The sequence below is a fragment of the Gymnoscopelus microlampas genome (assembly GCF_963454915.1).
Source record: "Gymnoscopelus microlampas genome assembly, chromosome: 12".
NCBI lineage: Eukaryota > Metazoa > Chordata > Actinopteri > Myctophiformes > Myctophidae > Gymnoscopelus > Gymnoscopelus microlampas.
In genome coordinates this window covers 52,739,649-52,759,333 of record NC_139949.1, presented here as the reverse complement: position 1 = coordinate 52,759,333, position 19,685 = coordinate 52,739,649, and the positions used below count along the sequence as shown (strand labels likewise).

At 39.2% G+C, this 19,685-nt stretch overlaps 1 protein-coding gene across 1 annotated transcript; it reads left to right on the top strand.

The window, feature by feature from the left end:
• Positions 1–1,000: 1,000 nt before the first annotated feature.
• Positions 1,001–18,648, top strand: LOC311057437 (uncharacterized protein; the record flags this gene model as incomplete). Its single annotated transcript, XM_084074396.1, has 5 exons — positions 1,001–1,045; positions 1,246–1,632; positions 14,167–14,277; positions 16,925–17,025; positions 18,529–18,648. The coding sequence occupies exons 2-5, from the start codon at positions 1,269–1,271 to the stop codon at positions 18,646–18,648; spliced, it is 696 nt and encodes a 231-aa protein (XP_083930522.1). The 5' UTR covers positions 1,001–1,045; positions 1,246–1,268.
• Positions 18,649–19,685: the final 1,037 nt, after the last annotated feature.

Here is a 19,685-nt window from a genome sequence, read left to right as displayed (position 1 = left end):
AAATGGAAATAGCCTACTCTGGTAAAGTAAAAGAAAAATTGTACTTAAGTACAGTACTTGAGTAAATGTACTTTGTTACTTTACACCACACTGGATTTCACTGTGAGTAACAAGCAGCTGTAACTTCCTGTTTGACAACAGAGGCAGATATTTGTGCCGCCTCACGTGGAACAGCATCAATTACACCAGAGCCTTATATTAGAGAGTTCAATGCAGAGCCTTATATTAGAGAGTTCCGCCATTGAGGGGGCAGAAACAGCGTCGGTCACGTGGTTCATGTAAACTAGGAAATAGTTACAAAAGCCCAGGCGTGGTGTGTGCGTGTGTGTGTGTGCGCACGCGCGTGCGTGCGTGCGTGTGTGTGTGTGTGCATGCCGAAGTAGGCCTACAATATATTATGGTAGAAGCAGGAGGAGAGGCTTGATTCATCACTACTGATGCAGGTAACTGTTTGTCCTCAAATGGTCAATATGAAATGTTTATAAGTGTGAAACACGTCTTGAAGTGGTGCATATCACACAGCTGGAAAAATATAAATCAGCAGGTTAATTGTTAAGTATCAGTAGGTTAGTTGATAATGCATTGAGGTGGAATATTTTATGTAATTACATTTTTTTATTGTAACCTCAGAGTACACCAGAGTGATAGTTACAGCTGCTAAAACAAATAATCAAATACAAAAGAATTCACTTTCAATATAATTCAACACCATACGTTTCAAGTTACGGCCCTTTGCTCACTTTATAGAAGTCAGTATGGCCTTATGGAAGAAAACAAATTGCCACACTGAGTTAGACACAGCCCACAAACATGTGAAACAGGATATTACAGTAGGCTACTATATTCTTTCTATACTGATGGTCAGCTGGTTGTGTGGTTACTGAGAAACACACTCATTGGAGGCTTGATTGACGTCAAACTTATTTTAAAGAGGAAGATGTTCAATCCACTGTCATACTTCTAATGACAACTGAGTGACAGACCGTGTAGGAGAGACAGACAGTAGGACAGCTGAGAGACAGACAGTGTAGTAGAGACAGACAGTGTAGTAGAGACAGACAGTGTAGTAGAGACAGACAGTGTAGTAGAGACAGACAGTGTAGTAGAGACAGACAGTGTAGTAGAGACAGACAGTGTAGTAGAGACAGACAGTGTAGTAGAGACAGACAGTGTAGTAGAGACAGACAGTGTAGTAGAGACAGACAGTGTAGTAGAGACAGACAGTGTAGTAGAGACAGACAGTAGGTGTGTGTGTGCTGAACAACAACATGGAGAAACACGTACAGATGCTGTTGTTTTTCTGTGGTGTTTTTATGACCTCTGTCCACACTCTGAAATGGATCAATGTACCTGTGGAACTGGGACAAGACACCATCCTCAACTGTTCTCTGGATAGAAATAGTATCTTCTGGCAAATGCAGCTACTGGGAGAATGTCCTGTTCCTATCCTGAGAACGTTCAATAAAAAAGTTGAAGACGTTCAGTATTACAATGAGACTTTCAAAGACAGGTACTCTGTGAAGCTGGGGAACCGTCTGCTCATTCACAACGTGACTGTGGAAGACATGAGATTTTACTACTGCACTGCTGAACTAAATGACAACACCTTTGAAATCTTCCATCTCGTCTCTGGTAAGCATGACAAGCTTCCTGACTTTTGAAAGATTACAATTTGAAGCATTAAATATGTATTATATTGAACTACCTACTTCTAAAACTCAGTTGAATCCTGTAAACTTCACCTCTGATTGATACAGTGTGAAGAATCTCAAAGTTCTCTCTCTCTCTCTCTCTCTCTCTCTCTCTCTCTCTCTCTCTCTCTCTCTCTCTCTCTCTCTCTCTCTCTCTCTCTCTCTCTCTCTCTCTCTCTCAGCTACCAACCTGCCAACCTGCCCACCAACCAATCAGACCAAAGACAGTCAGAAGGATGTCACTGTTTGGCCGTTTGTGTCTCTGGCTGTTAACTTCATTCTGATCACAGCACTAGCAGGTCTGTACAACATATACAAGGTCACAGATCATTAATAGGGTTCAGATAATTAGACATGTTAAACTTAGATTTAAAGTTACAAATCTGTTCTTTTGTTTTTTAAAACACAGTATTTTCTCTCAAATGTACAATTTTAACACTTCTGGTGTACGCCAGCAGGGGTGCTCATTAATTCACTCTAATAGAGCCAGAGTTGAACTTCCATCTAAACTGTTTTAACTTATCAAAATGTCCCAGAAACATATTTATCCACAAAATGTAAATTTTTAACAAATGCTGCTGAAATGTTGCTGGTCTAGGATGTGAACATTATTAATGTACATATAAATGACTAGAATATAAATTTGATCAACAGTCACATTAACATGATTATGTGTGTGTTTTGTGTTGAAGGTTTTTATTATTCAGTCAGATGTCACAACAGACCCAGTCACCCTGTGTCACCTGGAAACCCCTCCCCCACTGTGTCACCTGTAAACCCCTCCCCCACTGTGTCACCTGTAAACCCCTCCCCCACTGTGTCACCTGGAAACCCCTCCCCCACTGACGTTAGTACATACACATTAAGATTATCATGTTATTAACACTCATACAAATGCTATTAACATGTTATTACACTGTATGATCGTAGATTACACATGTTTTATATGATATATAATATTATTACCCCTCAATTCAAACTTTATTCATAAAGCACATTTACAATGACCAGGGGTCACCCACAGTGCTGTAAATGGTCAGATTAAAAACAAGTTTACAGAAAACGGGAAGACAGATGAAATAATGTGTTATTAATGTTGTTCTCAGGCAGACTATGAGAACTGTCCTCCAGACTCCACCTACCAGACTCTCAATCCACACACCATGGATGACAACACAACCTACTCTACTGTTACACCTACACACACTTAATACACGCACACACACACACACACACACACACACACACACACACACACACACACACACACACACACACACACACACACACACACACACACACACACACACACACACACACACGCACACACACGCACACACACATTGAATTAAATAAATGCATCATTTCCTTTTGGTAAATTTAGACTGTCTGATAGGTTTGATATTCATGTTTGATAATATCACAATTTAACCATTAAATTACAACACATATGTTAATTACATTCTCCCTGGTTGTGTATGATGGGCAAAAGTTGTCAAACTTGTGAGCTTGTAGATCAGCTATTTTTTGTTATTGTACAAAAACGTATATATTTTTAAATGTTATCTTGTAAAAATCACACTCTGCATAGTGTTTACCTTTAGTGCAACTACCTGCTAAGTTTAAAGGGTTAGTTCACCCCAAAAAATTACCTCAGCCCATGGAGACTTGAATTTGTGGATACTTTTTTAGTTTTTGCCGCATTCCTAAGCCTATAATTCATGACCAGCGGATCGGTAGGCAGCGGTTCCGGTAGGAGACACAAAGGAGACTCTTTGTGTCTCCTACCGGAACCGCTGCCGGTCATGAAATTATTTTCTTAGGAATGAGACAAAAACTAAACAATATCCATGAATTCAAGTCTCCATGAGGTGACTGATCAATAGGAAAGGAAAAGGACACACACACACACACACACACACACACACACACACACACACACACACACACACACACACACACACACACACACACACACACACACACACACACACACACACACACACACACACACACACACACACACACACACACACACCCGACTGTCTGCTGTACATATATTGCTACTATAGATGATGTCTTGCATATTATTGTCTATTATTGTTTGTCTTTAAATGTCTCGATTAATTGAATACACATCAGGACCACAATGGCAACGAGCCCTTAGGGCTTTTTGTGTGCACAATTTGTATAATGTACTACCTTTTTGCACACTGTATTCAATCAATCAATCATTTTGAGAGCCAGTGGTTTAGTGAACAGTTTCAGCTGGGTCTGCTGTATGTCCAGTGTCTCAACGAGGCCTCCTAGTGGTGATGTGGTGATGGTTCCTCTCATCCTACCTTTACATTTAAATATTGGGTCATGACAATTTCCAAAAGTGTTAAACAATATTTAAAGAATAAAATAAAAATAAATCTAACATTTTCCAGGATTGTAAATGTTTTGCGATTAATTCATGTTGTATGTTTGTACGTTCGAATAGGTGCTATACACTATTTATCACCTTTTTTGTTTAATGTGAGATACGATCTATTCTGGACAGAACATTTCAACATGAAGTTGCTGATGAAATTGACAGCTTCTAACTTAGTCATACTTCTCTCTTTTTTTAAAATCTTTTTATCATCAGTTCCCTTCCACAGAGTGACAAAGTATTGTCAAAATGGTAACCGAAAAGCTTGGTACAGCAAACTAGTCTGACCCTGTTTTTCACCGCAATTGTTTCTGAGATTAACACACTAACAGTTCTGCAAGGTCACAGTACACATGCCAGGAGGCTTTCTTAAAAGAAGAAGAAGAAGGAACTGAGGCATAGATATGCAAAAAAACATTTGTACAATACATGTAGGGGGTCCCTGCTATGTCTTTCTATCAGCTAAGGAGTCCTTGGCCTTAAATAACTTTTCCTGTCATACTTTCACCACTGTGTGTGCATTTGACATACAGTAGCCTACAGTGTGATAACCTCTATATTTCATATATGTTAAAATGACATTATTACACAGTCTTTGCTGTGCAGTTGTATATGCTTGTATTTCCTTAAAGGCATATCGTCATTAATAAGGAGCTCCAGATGACTCAATGAAACAGTCAAAGTCTCAGGAGAACTGACAGGTAACGAGGAGAACACAGATTTATATTTGACTACTTGCCAGTGAACGATCTACATTTTAGCCAAGAATTAGGCCACGATGGGCTCGCCCCACAGCAGCTTGGACCACCAGGGGGTTCCCAGCTAAATAAGTTGTTAGTGTCTGAGTGCCGCGCTATGAGCTTGTAGATCTGCTATTTTTGAAAAATCGTGAAAATGTGTGCAAATCTTTGAACATATATATATATTTAAAGCCAAGGGGGGGGGGACCCTGGAACAAAATATTTTGAAATGGGGGTCCGCTGCTAAATACATATCATTCTGGGGGTCCTTGACATGAACAAGTTTGAGAACCACTGGCGTAAAGGACACTAGTGTGCATGCTTTCTGGGCCTGATACCCGGAAGGAGGGTGTCCCTTATATGCCTTATGCACTGAGTGAGCGAGTGTCATTGAAATGAACCGAGTCAATGGAGAGGGGGAGAGGGAGGGTGGGTGGAGAGGGAGAGAGGAAAGGAGGAGGGAAGAATAGAGGAAGGGGGGAGAGCAGGAGGGGATGGGGAAGTCCCCAGCAATCTGAGCCTGTATATATAGCAGACCTAATTGTTATAAACGTGATCAAAAATGAAAGTTGTTTTTGCCCAATAAAGAGGATGTCTGCCTCACAGACCAACAGTGGGAGTCTGGGAGACGGTTCCACAGTAGGAGTCTGATTTTAAAGACGCTGCCTCTACTGGTCAAAGATTGTAACTCCCAGATTCCTTATGGAGGCACTGGAGGCCAAGGTAAGGCCGTCTTTTTAAAACTATTGTGGTGTAAGACGTATAGTAATTGTCTTGCAGTACTATTGTACTATAACATCTAGAACATATTAACGTCTCAATTGTTATGGAGAGGATTAGGGGGCTATGCCTCTCTCTGATCCTAGATTCATCCATGTTGTGTCAAGTAATATTTCCCCTCAAATCTAATTACAGTAGAGTTTATGCTATGGTGCTTTGTACCATTATAATCAGTACAAATTCAGCATAGGAGCGTGGGGTATTCAGTCAGATCAGTATTTCTTCCACCCATGAAGCAAAGGTTAAATTACAGTAAGTTGACCTCTGATGCTCCCAATGAGTTTATTTTTCTTCTTCTTATTTTTGAGTCATTTTTCTACTGTTTAAAACAGGAAAATGACTCACAAAGGTCCCTCTTTTCACTTTATTGAATAATGACTAGGCTACTTTACTGTCAATTATAAGGATCTCGCCAATAACTTATACATTCTCTTGAACTTCCTTAAGTTTTTGAATAAATGCCCTTTTTTCAACACTTGACTAAAATACATGCTTTCTCAATATGTTTTATTATTATTATATTATTTGATGTTGTTATACAGCTCTGTGCAGGTGTGTACAACAGCACTAGAGCAGAGGATGTTGTGACAGAGAAGCCTGCAAGCTGTTTAGTACCAAGGAATGACAGATGTGAAACCTTCAACCATAACCACAGCAAAGCCCTATATGCCTTCTGAAGAACATCTGCCTGTCTGCAACCCCCATATCTGCAGATCTTTCTATAAACATACACTGAAGATGAAAGATTTGCATATCTTGCATGCAAGTATTTAAATAATCTGATTGTGGACCAATCAGATTACACTGCATGTGGCTTTGAACCGCCTATACTGTGTGATAAAAACTCACTTGACTCTATACATACGTCTGAATGGATCAACAACTTTCAACAGTTTAAGGTAAGCTGCTGTAATTCTAAATCATTAGTACGATACATTATATTGTATTGTATTAGTGTTGTATTAGATTATTAGTTAATCACAAGAACATAAGGTTACACTTCTATGGATTAAGCTTGTAGATCTGCTATTTTCAAAATATTTTGATACATTTTATACATTTGAAAACTTGTGAAATGGGACATTCTGCATAATGAGTACTTTCTACTTTTGGTAAATTTTAATACCACTACTTTTGTACTTTTACTCAAGTACATTTTGAATTCCTGACTTTTACTTGTCACAGAGTATTTCTACATCGCAGAATTGATACTTTTACTTAAGTAAAAGATGTGAGCACTTTTTCCACCACTGAGCAGTAGGCAGCAAAGATGGCAACAGGTTAACACTCAAACCATGTGTGCACCGTTTGATGACAGCTGTCTCTGCTTTCTTCTTCTCAGCCCTCTTAACAGCATTTTCACATATATACTCTTCTTCTCCAGGTGGGAGAGTGTGAGGCGTTATGGCTCCGGTGTCATCTATGGATCTGTTTCGCCGGTAAGTGAGTTGGTGCAGGGTCTATAGGGTGGGTGCAAACCTGCAGTTGATCAGCACATGCTCCTCAAAGCATTTGCTCACAGGGGTGTCACACTGTCTATGCTGTGATAAAGGCCAGGTTGTGTTTGTATGATTCTGCTAAATGCTGCTGAGTTCTATTATTCTGCTACAACACAAGCTAAGTTTGCCTGTTGCTGCTGAATATTGCTGATGCTTCAACTGTGGTGCTGCTGGTTCGTTCTAATGTGGTATTCATTCTATTACTGAAGCCAAAGCTACTTTAAATTGTAGTGAAACTGTAGTTTTTACGTCGACCAATCTCAGTGTGAACTGTACCGTATGTAAATGTCAAGAGTGTTCTACTTTCTATTCTGGTCATCTTTGGATGCTTAGAGACTTGAACATAGCAGCATGAATCCCCACATATTGAATTGATAATGATAGATAGTACAGTGTGAACCCCAGAGCCTCAAAAGAGAATTATTTTCTCATGAGGAAATAACAGGAGTCACATGAGTGACACATCGCTGACAAAGCTGCACTCAGATCACATTAATTATATTCCAGTTATTAATGTACTTTGGTGGTAAAGACAATCTATTTGGTACAAATTCTCGGATCCAGGGCCATCAACTGTGACCTTTTTGTCAAGATACAATAATATTCAGCTTCAACGATTAGGACATGGAGCTAACTTTAAAACTGAGGCCATCTGTCCTATAAAAATAATAATAATAATAATAAATGCATAGAGTAACTGTCACGAAGGCCGTTTTGATTACCGTGATTACACATATTTTTTTATCAGATTATAAGTAACATCTGGTGATTACCTTACATGCTCATTCTGCATGCATACAGGTGACATAGAAAAAAGAACATTCTCTCTGTTCAGTGTATGTTTGTGCAGAGACCTGCAGACATTAGTGCCAATCATGTGGGTGCGGGGGAGCCCGAGCACCCAATGAGAAAGCCGAGCACCCATAGGAAATGTGTCGGTCGGATGACTATTGTGTGATGCTTTGTAACGTGAACAGGATGCATGATGTACCCGCTCTGATACGAATCTGCACGTCTGTGACGTCTCTCCCTGTAATCTGCAAAGTCCTTATACCAGTTATGGTTTCATCATCAGCCAGTAATCAAATTGTATGACTTGAAATGTAGTTAAATAAAAAAGGTCCTTTTGCACACCTACTGGGACAGGTGCGTAGGAGCAGGCAGCCAGTGCATGAGACAGGAAAGAATGGTGATCGCACACACTGTCTTCACTTACAGCAAACAAATATTTTATTGCGCACAACTGACATTCATCAGGCATTTCTGATTAAGGGGTTAAAACTTGGTTGATGTGTGTGTGACTTGTTGTTGAGTACCCTACCCACCCAACATAAATCGGCATCCATGCCTGCAGAGATGGTGGTTGCAGAGAGGCAGGTGTTGTTTGCAAGAAATGTTGTTCTTTGTGACCACATCTCTGCTCTGCTCTCATGAGAGCAGAGGATGTTTCATACCTACCCACACGCACGAGAGCAGAGGATGTTTCATATCTACCCACACGCACAACCGTTAACTTCACCTTGTCAAAACAAGATGCCGCCGACATGCACAGCGGTGAACTTCACCCTGTCAAAACAAGATGGCAGACAGACAAGTCGACTTGCTTGGTCTCCACACAAACAACCTTTGATTTCCTATACTGACACATCAGGTCACAATTCATGTTTTGACCTTTGACACCTTTGACACAATCTAAATGTCTCAATAGAAGAGCAGGGAGACAAAATATAACCGCCCCAATTGGATAAGTTATATTGTATTAACATACTCTAGATTCAACAAAATTACATTTCATTCATTAAAAAAAAGTTACATACAGTAGTGCCTCTTTAAGTACTGTAGATCTCATAACTCTTGTTTCAGAGAAGTAACTCACTGAAACCACCTGCACTGATGTGCTTGTCGAACCACTACGTTATACAAAGCCTGCAGAAACACCTATACAAATGAAAATAGAAATGACTGAGGGACAAGAACTAAATACTTTTACTCCTATACACCCATACAAGATGTAACAAAGAGGCGAGCGGAGAGGGAAGCCAGAAACATGCTAGAGCAGAAGTGTGGAAAAAAGAAACAGCCAACCTAAAAGTACTCAGTACTTTACAGCCTTCTTAGAAATGTACTCGAGTAAAAGTAAAATATTTGTCTCAGAAATGTACTCAAGTAAGAGTAATAAGTATCAAAACAATCGAATACTCAAGTAAAGTACAGATCCTCAGAATCTGTACTTAAGTACAGTACTCAAGTACATTTACTCCGTTACTGTCCACCACTGAATATAACTGACATCTACGTTTATTAAGTGTTATGATTACATACACTGTCTCACAGCACTGACTGGGTTCTGATCTTCATGCTGTTGAACTCAGGTAAGATCACAACCATAAATACTGTATTACCAATAACACAATGCAACATCAGTCTCCTGTACATATTGCTGAATGTCTTTGGTTACAGATATAGTCTGCTGTATTATGTTTGTGTGTGTGTGTGTGTGTGTGTGTGTGTGTGTGTGTGTGTGTGTGTGTGTGTGTGTGTGTGTGTGTGTGTGTAGTGTATTGTCAGGAGAGGGAGGACATCAGTGTGTCTGCAGGTTCAGACATTCTGCTGCCCTGCTCCTACAAACCATCACCAAACATCAACGTGTTCTGGCGTTACAGAGACAAGTATAACCTCTATGACATCGTCTCCAGTGTCCCTGATCTGACGGATCAGGACCCACGCTTCAGGAACAGAACTCATACATTTCCTGAGTTCTACGCTGAGGGGAACTTCTCTGTGGTTCTGATGAACGTCAGTCTGAATGACATCGGGCCCTATTACTGTAAAATACTACCTGATGGATACAAACGACAACTACAGCTCACTGTCACAGGTTGGTGTGTGTGTGTGTGTGTGTGTGTGTGTGTGTGTGTGTGTGTGTGTGTGTGTGTGTGTGTGTGTGTGTGTGTGTGTGTGTGTGTGTGTGTACGTGTGCGCGTGTGCGTGTGTGTGAGTTAGAATGTTCACTCTGTGGACAGAAGTGAAAGAACCCAGGGTGGGGTTGGCGAAAGGGCCTACTCTGTGTGGAGTTTGCATGTTCTCCCCGTGTCTCCTAGGGTAGTTAATACCCTCACAAAAACATGTAGTAATCCTGGTCGCTATACCGCCTACCCCATGACAGCCGGGGCGCCTGATGGAGGGGAAGGGAACTGGTTGGAATAACGTGTTCCTTCCACGCGCTACGTCCTACCAGGGAAACTCTCCCCTGTCAGGTGACAAGAAGGTCAGTTGGCTCTCATGCATTGAAGGAAGCATGAGCTCGGCCCTGGCCTCCCTGGCTGTGGGGGACTGGTGTAGCGCTGGTGTAGGGCTGGTGTAGCGCCCAGGATCACTTAGGAAATTGGCACCGGGTGAAAAAAATGGGTTACAAAAATCGCGGGATAAAAATTATAGGAAAAAAAAAAAAAAGAAGTGAAAGAACGTTTGGAGGTGTATCTATAGAGGCCCCTCAGCATGCCAGTCCAGAGGACAAATACAAATACAATGTAATAAAACTCATGTTCTGGTGTCGCTTATCATCAACGAATGGTCCGTGGCCCACCAAAGGTCTGCGTACCACAGGTTGGGAACCCCTGAACTAAAGAATAAAACAATGTAGATGTATGTCCATGTGGTTCAACGAGGTGTTTCTGTGTCAACGCTTTAAGATGAATAACAACATTGCTTGCCAGACATTTTGAATCGTTAACCAAACACTTATTTTTTTCATCAAACCCACAGAGACAGAGACACCACCCACTGCACCACCCACTGAGTCAGAAGAAGAGATGACGACTCCTCGTATGAGTGGACTCAGTGGAGGCAGTGGAACTGTATCATGTGATGTGATAATCATGGCTTGCATGTTCTCCATTGTCATGTTTGTCAACTGTTATTGAAAAATCACACCCAGTGTGAGTAAGTGTAAGTAAGTGTAAGTGTCATCTGTTTGATGAGTGTGTGCTGTCATTCAGTTAGTACAAATCTGTTGTGTGGGCGCTGGCATTCAGACTGGTATTGAGGCGGTACTAAAAGAGTATTTGTGTGTGTGTGTGTGTGCATGTCTTTAAGTGGAGCATGTGTTGCAAAGGTGCGCCTCGCAGGACCACATGTTCTGTGTGTGTGTGTGTGTGTGTGTGTGTGTGTGTGTGTGTGTGTGTGTGTGTGTGTGTGTGTGTGTGTGTGTGTGTGTGTGTGTGTGTGTGCATGTCTTGAAGTGGCACATGTGTTGCATCTTTGCCGTCCGCAATTTCCGCAAACATACGGACGGACGGGCGGACGGACATACATACACACACGGTCAAATGTAGAGCGGCTGGCACCGCTAATAATAATATTGATAATAATAGTAATAAAATGTGAATTTAAAAATAGCCAGTCATTCCTCTGCATAAAACTAGAGATCCCAGACTTTACATTTTTTTTGGGCCAATAGTGTTTGTTACCATTAAAGAAGGAATCTCACCAAGGTGGAAAAAAATGGCGGCACTCCAAATGAATGATGTGAGACTGCGGCTCAGTTCAGTGGCTGCATTCTCTTTTATTTTAGACAATCATTTAAGAGAATAAGCCAGTCCCGGCAACAGCCACTGTCTTGCATCATTCATTTGCAGTGCTGCTGCCATTTCTCCCCTTGGTGAGGTTCCTTCTTTAACAGTTGTTTCTGTGGCTGAGCCCCCACTGCTATAGGAAAACATCCAGAGGAAGCACACCTGCTCATATTCCATCAGTGTTACTGTGTTTTTCTCAAATATTTTAAAAACTGGTTTATAAAAGAATGTTGCACCATTTAAAAGAACACAATATCTTATATGGGCATCAGTTTGGTTTTAGGAAACATCTCTCCACCGATGTGGCCCTCTTACAGTATAAATGAAATATCTACTCCATTAATAATAAAGAATTTTCAAGATATAGCATTTAAGTGGCTGTCTTATGTTTATAATCATGAACAATATGTGTATGCTAATGGTTGTTTTTCATCATGTGGAGTTCCTCAGGGGTCTATTCTGTTTGTTTATGATACAAATTTGATTTTAAATCACACATTTTTTATTTGTTTTTGTTATTTGAAAGTCCATTAAAGTTTAATTAAAGTCCAGTTTTGTTGAAATTGTATTGCTGTTATCTTGTGGACGTGAGTGAGTGACAAATAAAACCCTCTTGATTCTCTTCATTCTCAATTGTTAATGTATACATTTTAGGTAAGAAATAGGTCATGAAGTTGCTCAATCTTTATTCATTTCACACCTACTGCTATACAACGTTATCAATATTATTCTCTACGCATACATCAGAGCAGAGCATGCTTCTGGTTAGCTTTTGCTCCATTTCTCCACACAGTGGCAGTGTTTTCCTTTTACCCTTATAATGTCTGACTGCACCTCGTGCTGTTAACATTTCTGATTAATATTGATTAAAAGAATGGATTTTTTTACTTTAAGTCTGATCTGTAGGGTTAACAAAACAACATATCTCAATACAAGTGTCAAAGAAATGAGTTCATGAGTCATTATATGGAACTTAATTTGAGTATGTTGGGTGAGTGGGATGGAAGGCTTGTGTGCATACAGGCATTACTCACTAGAAAAAAACAATGATGATTTTGGAACAAAGTTTTATGTTTTATGTGATTCTCAACTGAAAAACATAATAATAATAATAAATCAATAATCATAATAAAACCCTGAAACGTAATCAATAATCAATGCCATCTGCAGTTACAACTGCAATGTGCTATATTTGAGTCTCATTCAGTCTCATTCAAATGTCACTCTTAAGAAGCAGCGCGTTAACTTCCTGTTGAAGGTAGCTGCGTGTGGTTTGAACAGGATCCGTTATAGAGATCACAAAAAGGAAGTCAAGTCACATGATCGTTCTCAGTACCTTTGGTCAGTTGATTTTCAGGTTACATGAGGTTAATTTCTTTGTAAGGAAGCTTGACTGACATCAAACGTCTTTTAAACTGTCATACCAGTTGCACAGCTGAGAGGCAGACAGTGAAGGAGAGACAGACAGACAGATGGACGGACCGCTGAAGAGACAGACAGTAGGACAGTTTTCTCCTGGAAGGACATCACATCATCCTCTGCAGTGATGTGGTTTGTGTGCTGAACAACAACATGGAGAAACACGTACAGATGCTGTTGTTTTTCTGTGGTGTTTTTATGACCTCTGTCCACACTCTGAAATGGATCAATGTACCTGTGGACCTGGGACAAGACACCATCCTCAACTGTTCTGTGGATCAAACAAATGTCATTTGGAACATGAAACTACTCGGAGGAGGTCCTGTTAAGATCCTGAGAACGTACAATAAAAGACTTGAAGCTGCTGACTATTTCAATGAGACTTTCAGAGACAGGTACTCTGTGAAGAAGGGGAATCGTCTGTTCATTCACAAGGTGACTGTGGAAGACAGATTGTTTTACTGCACCGATGTAGTTAACACCTCCCTTTTCAATGAAATATTCCATCTCGTCTCTGGTAAGCATGATAAGAATCCTGCCTTTGAAAAGATTTGAACTTTTCTGTATCTATAACTATTAATTGTACTCAATCCAGTAAACCTCGCTCCTGATGAATACAGTGTGAAGAAAATAATTGAAGGTTGGCATGATCTGTTGCCTTATTGTGTTATTATATTTTGTAGTGACATGGTTTCCTAATTTCTGTGGTTAATTTACAGCTGTGTTCCTTTTATTTTGAAGAGATATAATCTGTTATCCGGCCTTGTCTCGCCAGTGCTGTGTGCGAATAAATACACATGGACTGGAGAAAGACAGTAACGCCAACAAACATCTCTTCCGGTTTTAGCCTGGGTGGGAAAGTGCCTCCATTAGTTACAATGCCGAAGAGCTGCTGTGTTATGTTCTGCACAACAAATAAGACGATTTTATGAACGATAAAATAATCAAGCTTCCCTCACACTACAGAAACAGGATAGGCGCCTTCCCTCATGGCTCGGCAAGGCTTCCTTTGCCCCAACCTGACTCACTCCATACTTTTTTATTTAGGTATTTATTTTCCAGTTGGTGAGCTGCAAACCAAAGACAGTTTTTGGTCCAACGGTCCGCTCACAACCGTCTCTCTGGTTCTCAACGCCATTCTGATCACAGCTCTAACAGGTCTGTACAACTTTCAGAAGGTCATTGTTGTAAAGCATTGGTTCTCAAAGGGGTGTTCCAGGGGGTCCCCAGCTAAATTTGTTAATGTACAGTAGCATCGCAATAATTTTAACACCTTTAACATTTTATACTTTGGCTATTCAAAAATAGAAGATATACAAGCTCCTATGAGCTTGTATATCTGCTATCTTTTGTAATTGTGAAAATGTATACAAACCTTTGAATATATATATATGTTTTAACACTTGTAACTCAAATCTTTGTTGAAAGTTTGAGAACCACTGTTGTTAAGGTCACAGTCATGAGAATAAGTGTTAAATTGCTCTATTATTCCAATATAGCATTAGCATTGCTATAAAGTGTTTGTTCACAAACAAACACTCTGAAGAGTGTATCTCCAGTTCTTTAGTAAACATAAACAACATCTTCAGGTTGGAATACCAATTTCCTCACTCATACAGGATACAGGATAAACGAGTGGGATTGGAAGTAATGCATAAATGAACAAATAAATGAGCAGACACAATTGGAAAAGAACACAAGCTAATAAATGAGCTTTTTGGGGTTCTCTCCCCTGATTGGATAAAAAAAAAAATGTTTTTGTTTACTAAAGAGCTGGAGAGATGGTTATATTAGACCTGTTACTGAACAAACCCATTGTATGCATTCAAATAAGTTTGGTTTGCAGTTTTCAGTTAAGGTTTGATATTAAGGTATAGGATTTAATGGTGGCCTACGGTACAGTTATGATGTATCCGTATATAGAGAATGAACATTTTGCACAGTAAATGTGTTGGAGCAGAAAGGTGTTGTACAGAGTCTTCCTTTTGATGTGATTATTAATGTGTCTGTCTTTATGTGATTATTAATGTGTCTGTCTTGATGTGATTATTAATGTGTCTGTCTTGATGTGATTATTAATGTGTCTGTCTTGATGATTACAGGCCTGTTTCCCTGCTGTCGCAGTTCTCCAAGATATTGGAAAAATTATTTGTTAAAAGACTGGACAAATTCATAGACAGCAATAACTTGCTAAATGACAGTCAGTATGGCTTTAGATCATCAAGATCAACTTCTATGGCTTTGTTGGAGGTAGTTGAAGAGATTACAGGTTGTATTGACAATAAGAAATATGCAGTGGGTGTGTTCATTGACCTCAAAAAGGCCTTTGACACGATTGATCATGGGTTGCTGTTAAAAAAGATGGAGAGGTACGGTATTAGAGGGGTAGCACTTGACTGGCTGCATAGTTACATAAATGATAGACAACAATTTGTTCAAATTGGAAATTCTAAGTCACATAGCTTAAACATTACCTGCGGTGTCCCAGCAGTATTAGGACCCAAATTGTTCATTTTATACATAAATGATATTTTTAAGGTATCAGACATTCTGAAGTTAGTTGTTTTTGCGGACGACACAAATATTTTCTGTTCAGGAGATGATTTAAATCAACTCATAACAGAAGTCAAGAGTGAGCTACTCAAATTGAAACACTGGTTTGACAGAAATAAATTATCACTAAACTTGAGTAAAACCAAGTTTATGATATTTGGAAATCGTCAAATAAATATAGAAATAAATGTAGAAATAGACCAGGTAAAGATTGAAAGAGTGTATGAGATCAAGTTTCTGGGTGTCCAAATTGACCACAGACTCAGCTGGAAATCCCATACAAAATATGTGTGCACCAAACTGGCAAGAACAATAGGGATACTGGGTAAAGCCAAACACATTTTAGATAAGAAATCACTACACACTCTGTATTGTGCACTTGTTGACCCTTATTTGTCATACTGTGTAGAAGTATGGGGAAATACCTATAAAAGCACTTTAGATAAGATTTGTATTTTACAAAAACGAGCAGTAAGGATAATTAATGGAGCAGGATACCTTGATCACACTAATAATCTGTTTTTACAATCTTATATTCTAAAATTTTCAGATCTGGTAAAATTTAAAACGGCACAAATCATGTTTAAAGCCTGGAATAAGAGTTTACCTGGAAACATCCAGAAGCTTTTTAAGGAGAGTGATGGAAAATATGATTTAAGAAACAAACATAATTTTAAACAGATGATAATTATTAATTCAACACTGAAACAAATGTGCATTTCAATATCAGGTATTAATCTTTGGAATAATCTTGATATAAGTATCAAAAACTGCAGAAATGTTAAACAGTTCAAGCGATGCTATAAGCAGTCATTTATACTACATTATGGTCAGATCATTTTATACTGATTGACTAATTTAATAAGTTACTATGATTATTTGCTGTATATGAATTGTTTTTTAAATTGACTATTTTCTTTACTTTATATGATCTTTTATTACTTTTAGTAGGATCGATTTATATGTATTATATGTAAATTGTGTACTCATTTTATGGTATATCAATTTGTATTAAAACATATTGTTTTACAATAGGTTATTTGTCATGGTAAGAAGGGGGCCGGACTAGATAAGCATTTGCTTCTTTCTGTCCCTTCTTGAACAAATGTTTTGAAATTGTGATGATGATGTATGGAGTTTTCTGTACTTTTAAATTGTTCAAGATAAATAAAGATCAAATCAAATCAAATGTGATTATTAATATGTCTGTCTTGATGTGATTATTAATGTGTCTGTCTTTATGTGTTTGAAGGTTTTTATGTATCAGCTCGACGTCAAAACAGACCCAGTCACCCTGACACTGACCTTTCACCTCTCACCCCCGTGTCACCTGGAAACCCCGCCCTCGCTGTGGTCAGTACATACACATTATTATGATTATTATGATTATTATTATATACGTTGACGCTTAAAAATAATAATAGATGCAAGTATTAAACCAGTGATGGAAAGTACATTTACTCAAGTACTGTACTTAAGTACAATTTTGAGGTACTTTCACTTTACTGGAGTATTTCCAAATTTAAAATTTCGAAATGTCTTTTATTTCTACTCCACTACATCTCAGAGGCAAATATTGTACTTTTACTCCACTACAATTATTTGAAAACTTTAGTTACTAGTTACTTTGTAGATTTTGATTATTATTACAAAACATACATTAACCACCTAAATACATTTCAGCCATTTGAAAATAGCAGATCTACAAGCTCACAATGTGACGCATTGTGAGCTTGTAGATCTGCTATTTTCAAATGTTTTTTATTTATACATTTGTGAACTTGAAATGGGACATTCTGTATAATGAGTACTTTTACTTTTGGTACCATTTTGATACCAATACTGAGTAAATTTAGAATTCCGTACTTTTACTTGTAACAGAGTGTTTCTACTGATACTTTTACTTAGTAAGAAATGTTAGTACTTTTCCACCACTGTAAACAAAGGATGATACATAGCCTGGGTGCCAGCCTGCTTCGCTACGTTCGGCGGATTTTTGTTTCTCTCTGCGCTTATCAGTCTGGAATGCCCCCGATTGACTCGTCTTGTAGAACTACACTGGAACTACATAATGTTACGTTAGGCAACGTCGTTGCTGATTGGATGTTGTTCAAACGAATGACGAATCAAAACGATCACACCGTTTTTTTTGTCCCGCCCCGCACCACAGACCAATCAGAAGCCACGGTAGGTTTGGAACCTTGGCTGCTGTGTCCCGCCTCCTGGAGATAGGAGGCATTCCAGACTGAGAAGCGCAGAGAGAAAAAAAAATCCGCCGAACGTAGCGAAGCAGGCTGGCACCCAGGCTAGATGATACGTATAGGAGTAAAGTAAGTAAGTTGGTTGGAGAGGCTTATTGTCTGTATCAGCGGAGAACGTGGGACCCCGTTTCAAAATGCTCTAGACCTACAGTACCATCAGCTCCTAGTACTTACCGCACTACTTTCCACAAACCAAGCCGTGCTACTCATACACTGAGTTGGCGGTGCCCGGGGTCGAACCTATGACCTTGTGGTCCAATATAGGAGGCTATGGGATCTCATCTCCATATCACTAGCACACACATTCATAGGCGATATTTACCTCGGCCAGCAGAGGGGGCAAAGGAAATATATGAACATAAAATGTTTTTTTTTTGTATAATTGTATAATAATTATGCAACATACAGTATTATGTTTATCATATATGTGACATTTGAAATTGGCCGCCTCCATATATGTCTCTATATATGTACATAATATGCTACTGCTGCAGCAGAATATTAATACTTTTGTCTGACTTTATGTTTCAGTATGAAGAAATCCCAAACAGGAGTGTGCAGTACCAGAGATCACCTCACGTTGGCGTTGTTACAGTCTCTGAGTCCCAGCTCCCCCCTGGTGCTGGTTCTGCTTCAGACTGCATTTATTACAAACTCCAGCTCCCTTCTGGTTCTGGTTCTGGTTCTGAAGAGATACAGTATAGAGATATTCTAAGGTCCTGAAGCCTCTGCCAACACCTACAGTATACAATGACTCTTATACCATGATAAGACATGATAAGCAAACCTGGAGGGACAGAGCCTTCAGTGTGGCAGTGGCACACTGAACTGCACTTTGTTTTTGATGTGTGATCCTGTGGTTGTACATGTATGCTATTTAACTTAACAACCCATAGAGAAACAAATTAAGTGATTATATATATATTTTTAGGTTTTTGTTTACCCATTAAAACCGGGAAGGCATCTGTGTCATTTTAGATTTCAGCAATATACGTATGTATAGCATCATAGGTTTTTCAGAAAACTCTTAGGATTTAGAACAGTGGCTTAGAATCCTGAAAGTGTGAATAATTTTGATTTTTTTAACACAAATCTTCTCTTCTGGGGGTCTCCCTGGAGGTACAAAACATTTTCAGACGAGGGGTCCGTGGCCAAATACATATCATTTTGGGGGTCCTTGACACAAACAAGTTTAATAACTACTGATTTAGAAGGCATTTGTAGAATCGGCCTCAGGTCTTAAAAACACATTTGAAATGGTCTGTATTTATAAAGTGTTTCCTATAAGTTCTATACTATTTGATATGTTTTGTATCTCTCTCTCTCTCTCTCTCTCTCTCTTTTTTTTTTTTTTTTTAAACCACAGGCATGTGTTAGCTTTACTACTGTGCCTTCCTGTGATGTTTTGTTGCTGTTGTTTTTTACAGTACAGAATGCCTGTAAAAGCTATTGGATACCTGAATTCCCTTCTGGGATTAACTGTGTGTGTGCGTGTGCGTGTGCGTGTGTGTGTGTGTGTGTGTGTGTGTGTGTGTGTGTGTGTGTGTGTGTGTGTGTGTGTGTGTGTGTGTGTGTGTGTGTGTGTGTGTGTGTGTGTGTGCGCGCGCGTGCGTGCGTGTGTGTGTGTGTGTGTGTGCATAAATGTGTCAATAAATATGACCCTTTGTCCACATTTACATATTGTTTATTTGAGGCAATAAAATGGCTTATTTACAGAAACAATTACAAAGAAACAATTATGAAGAGTCAACA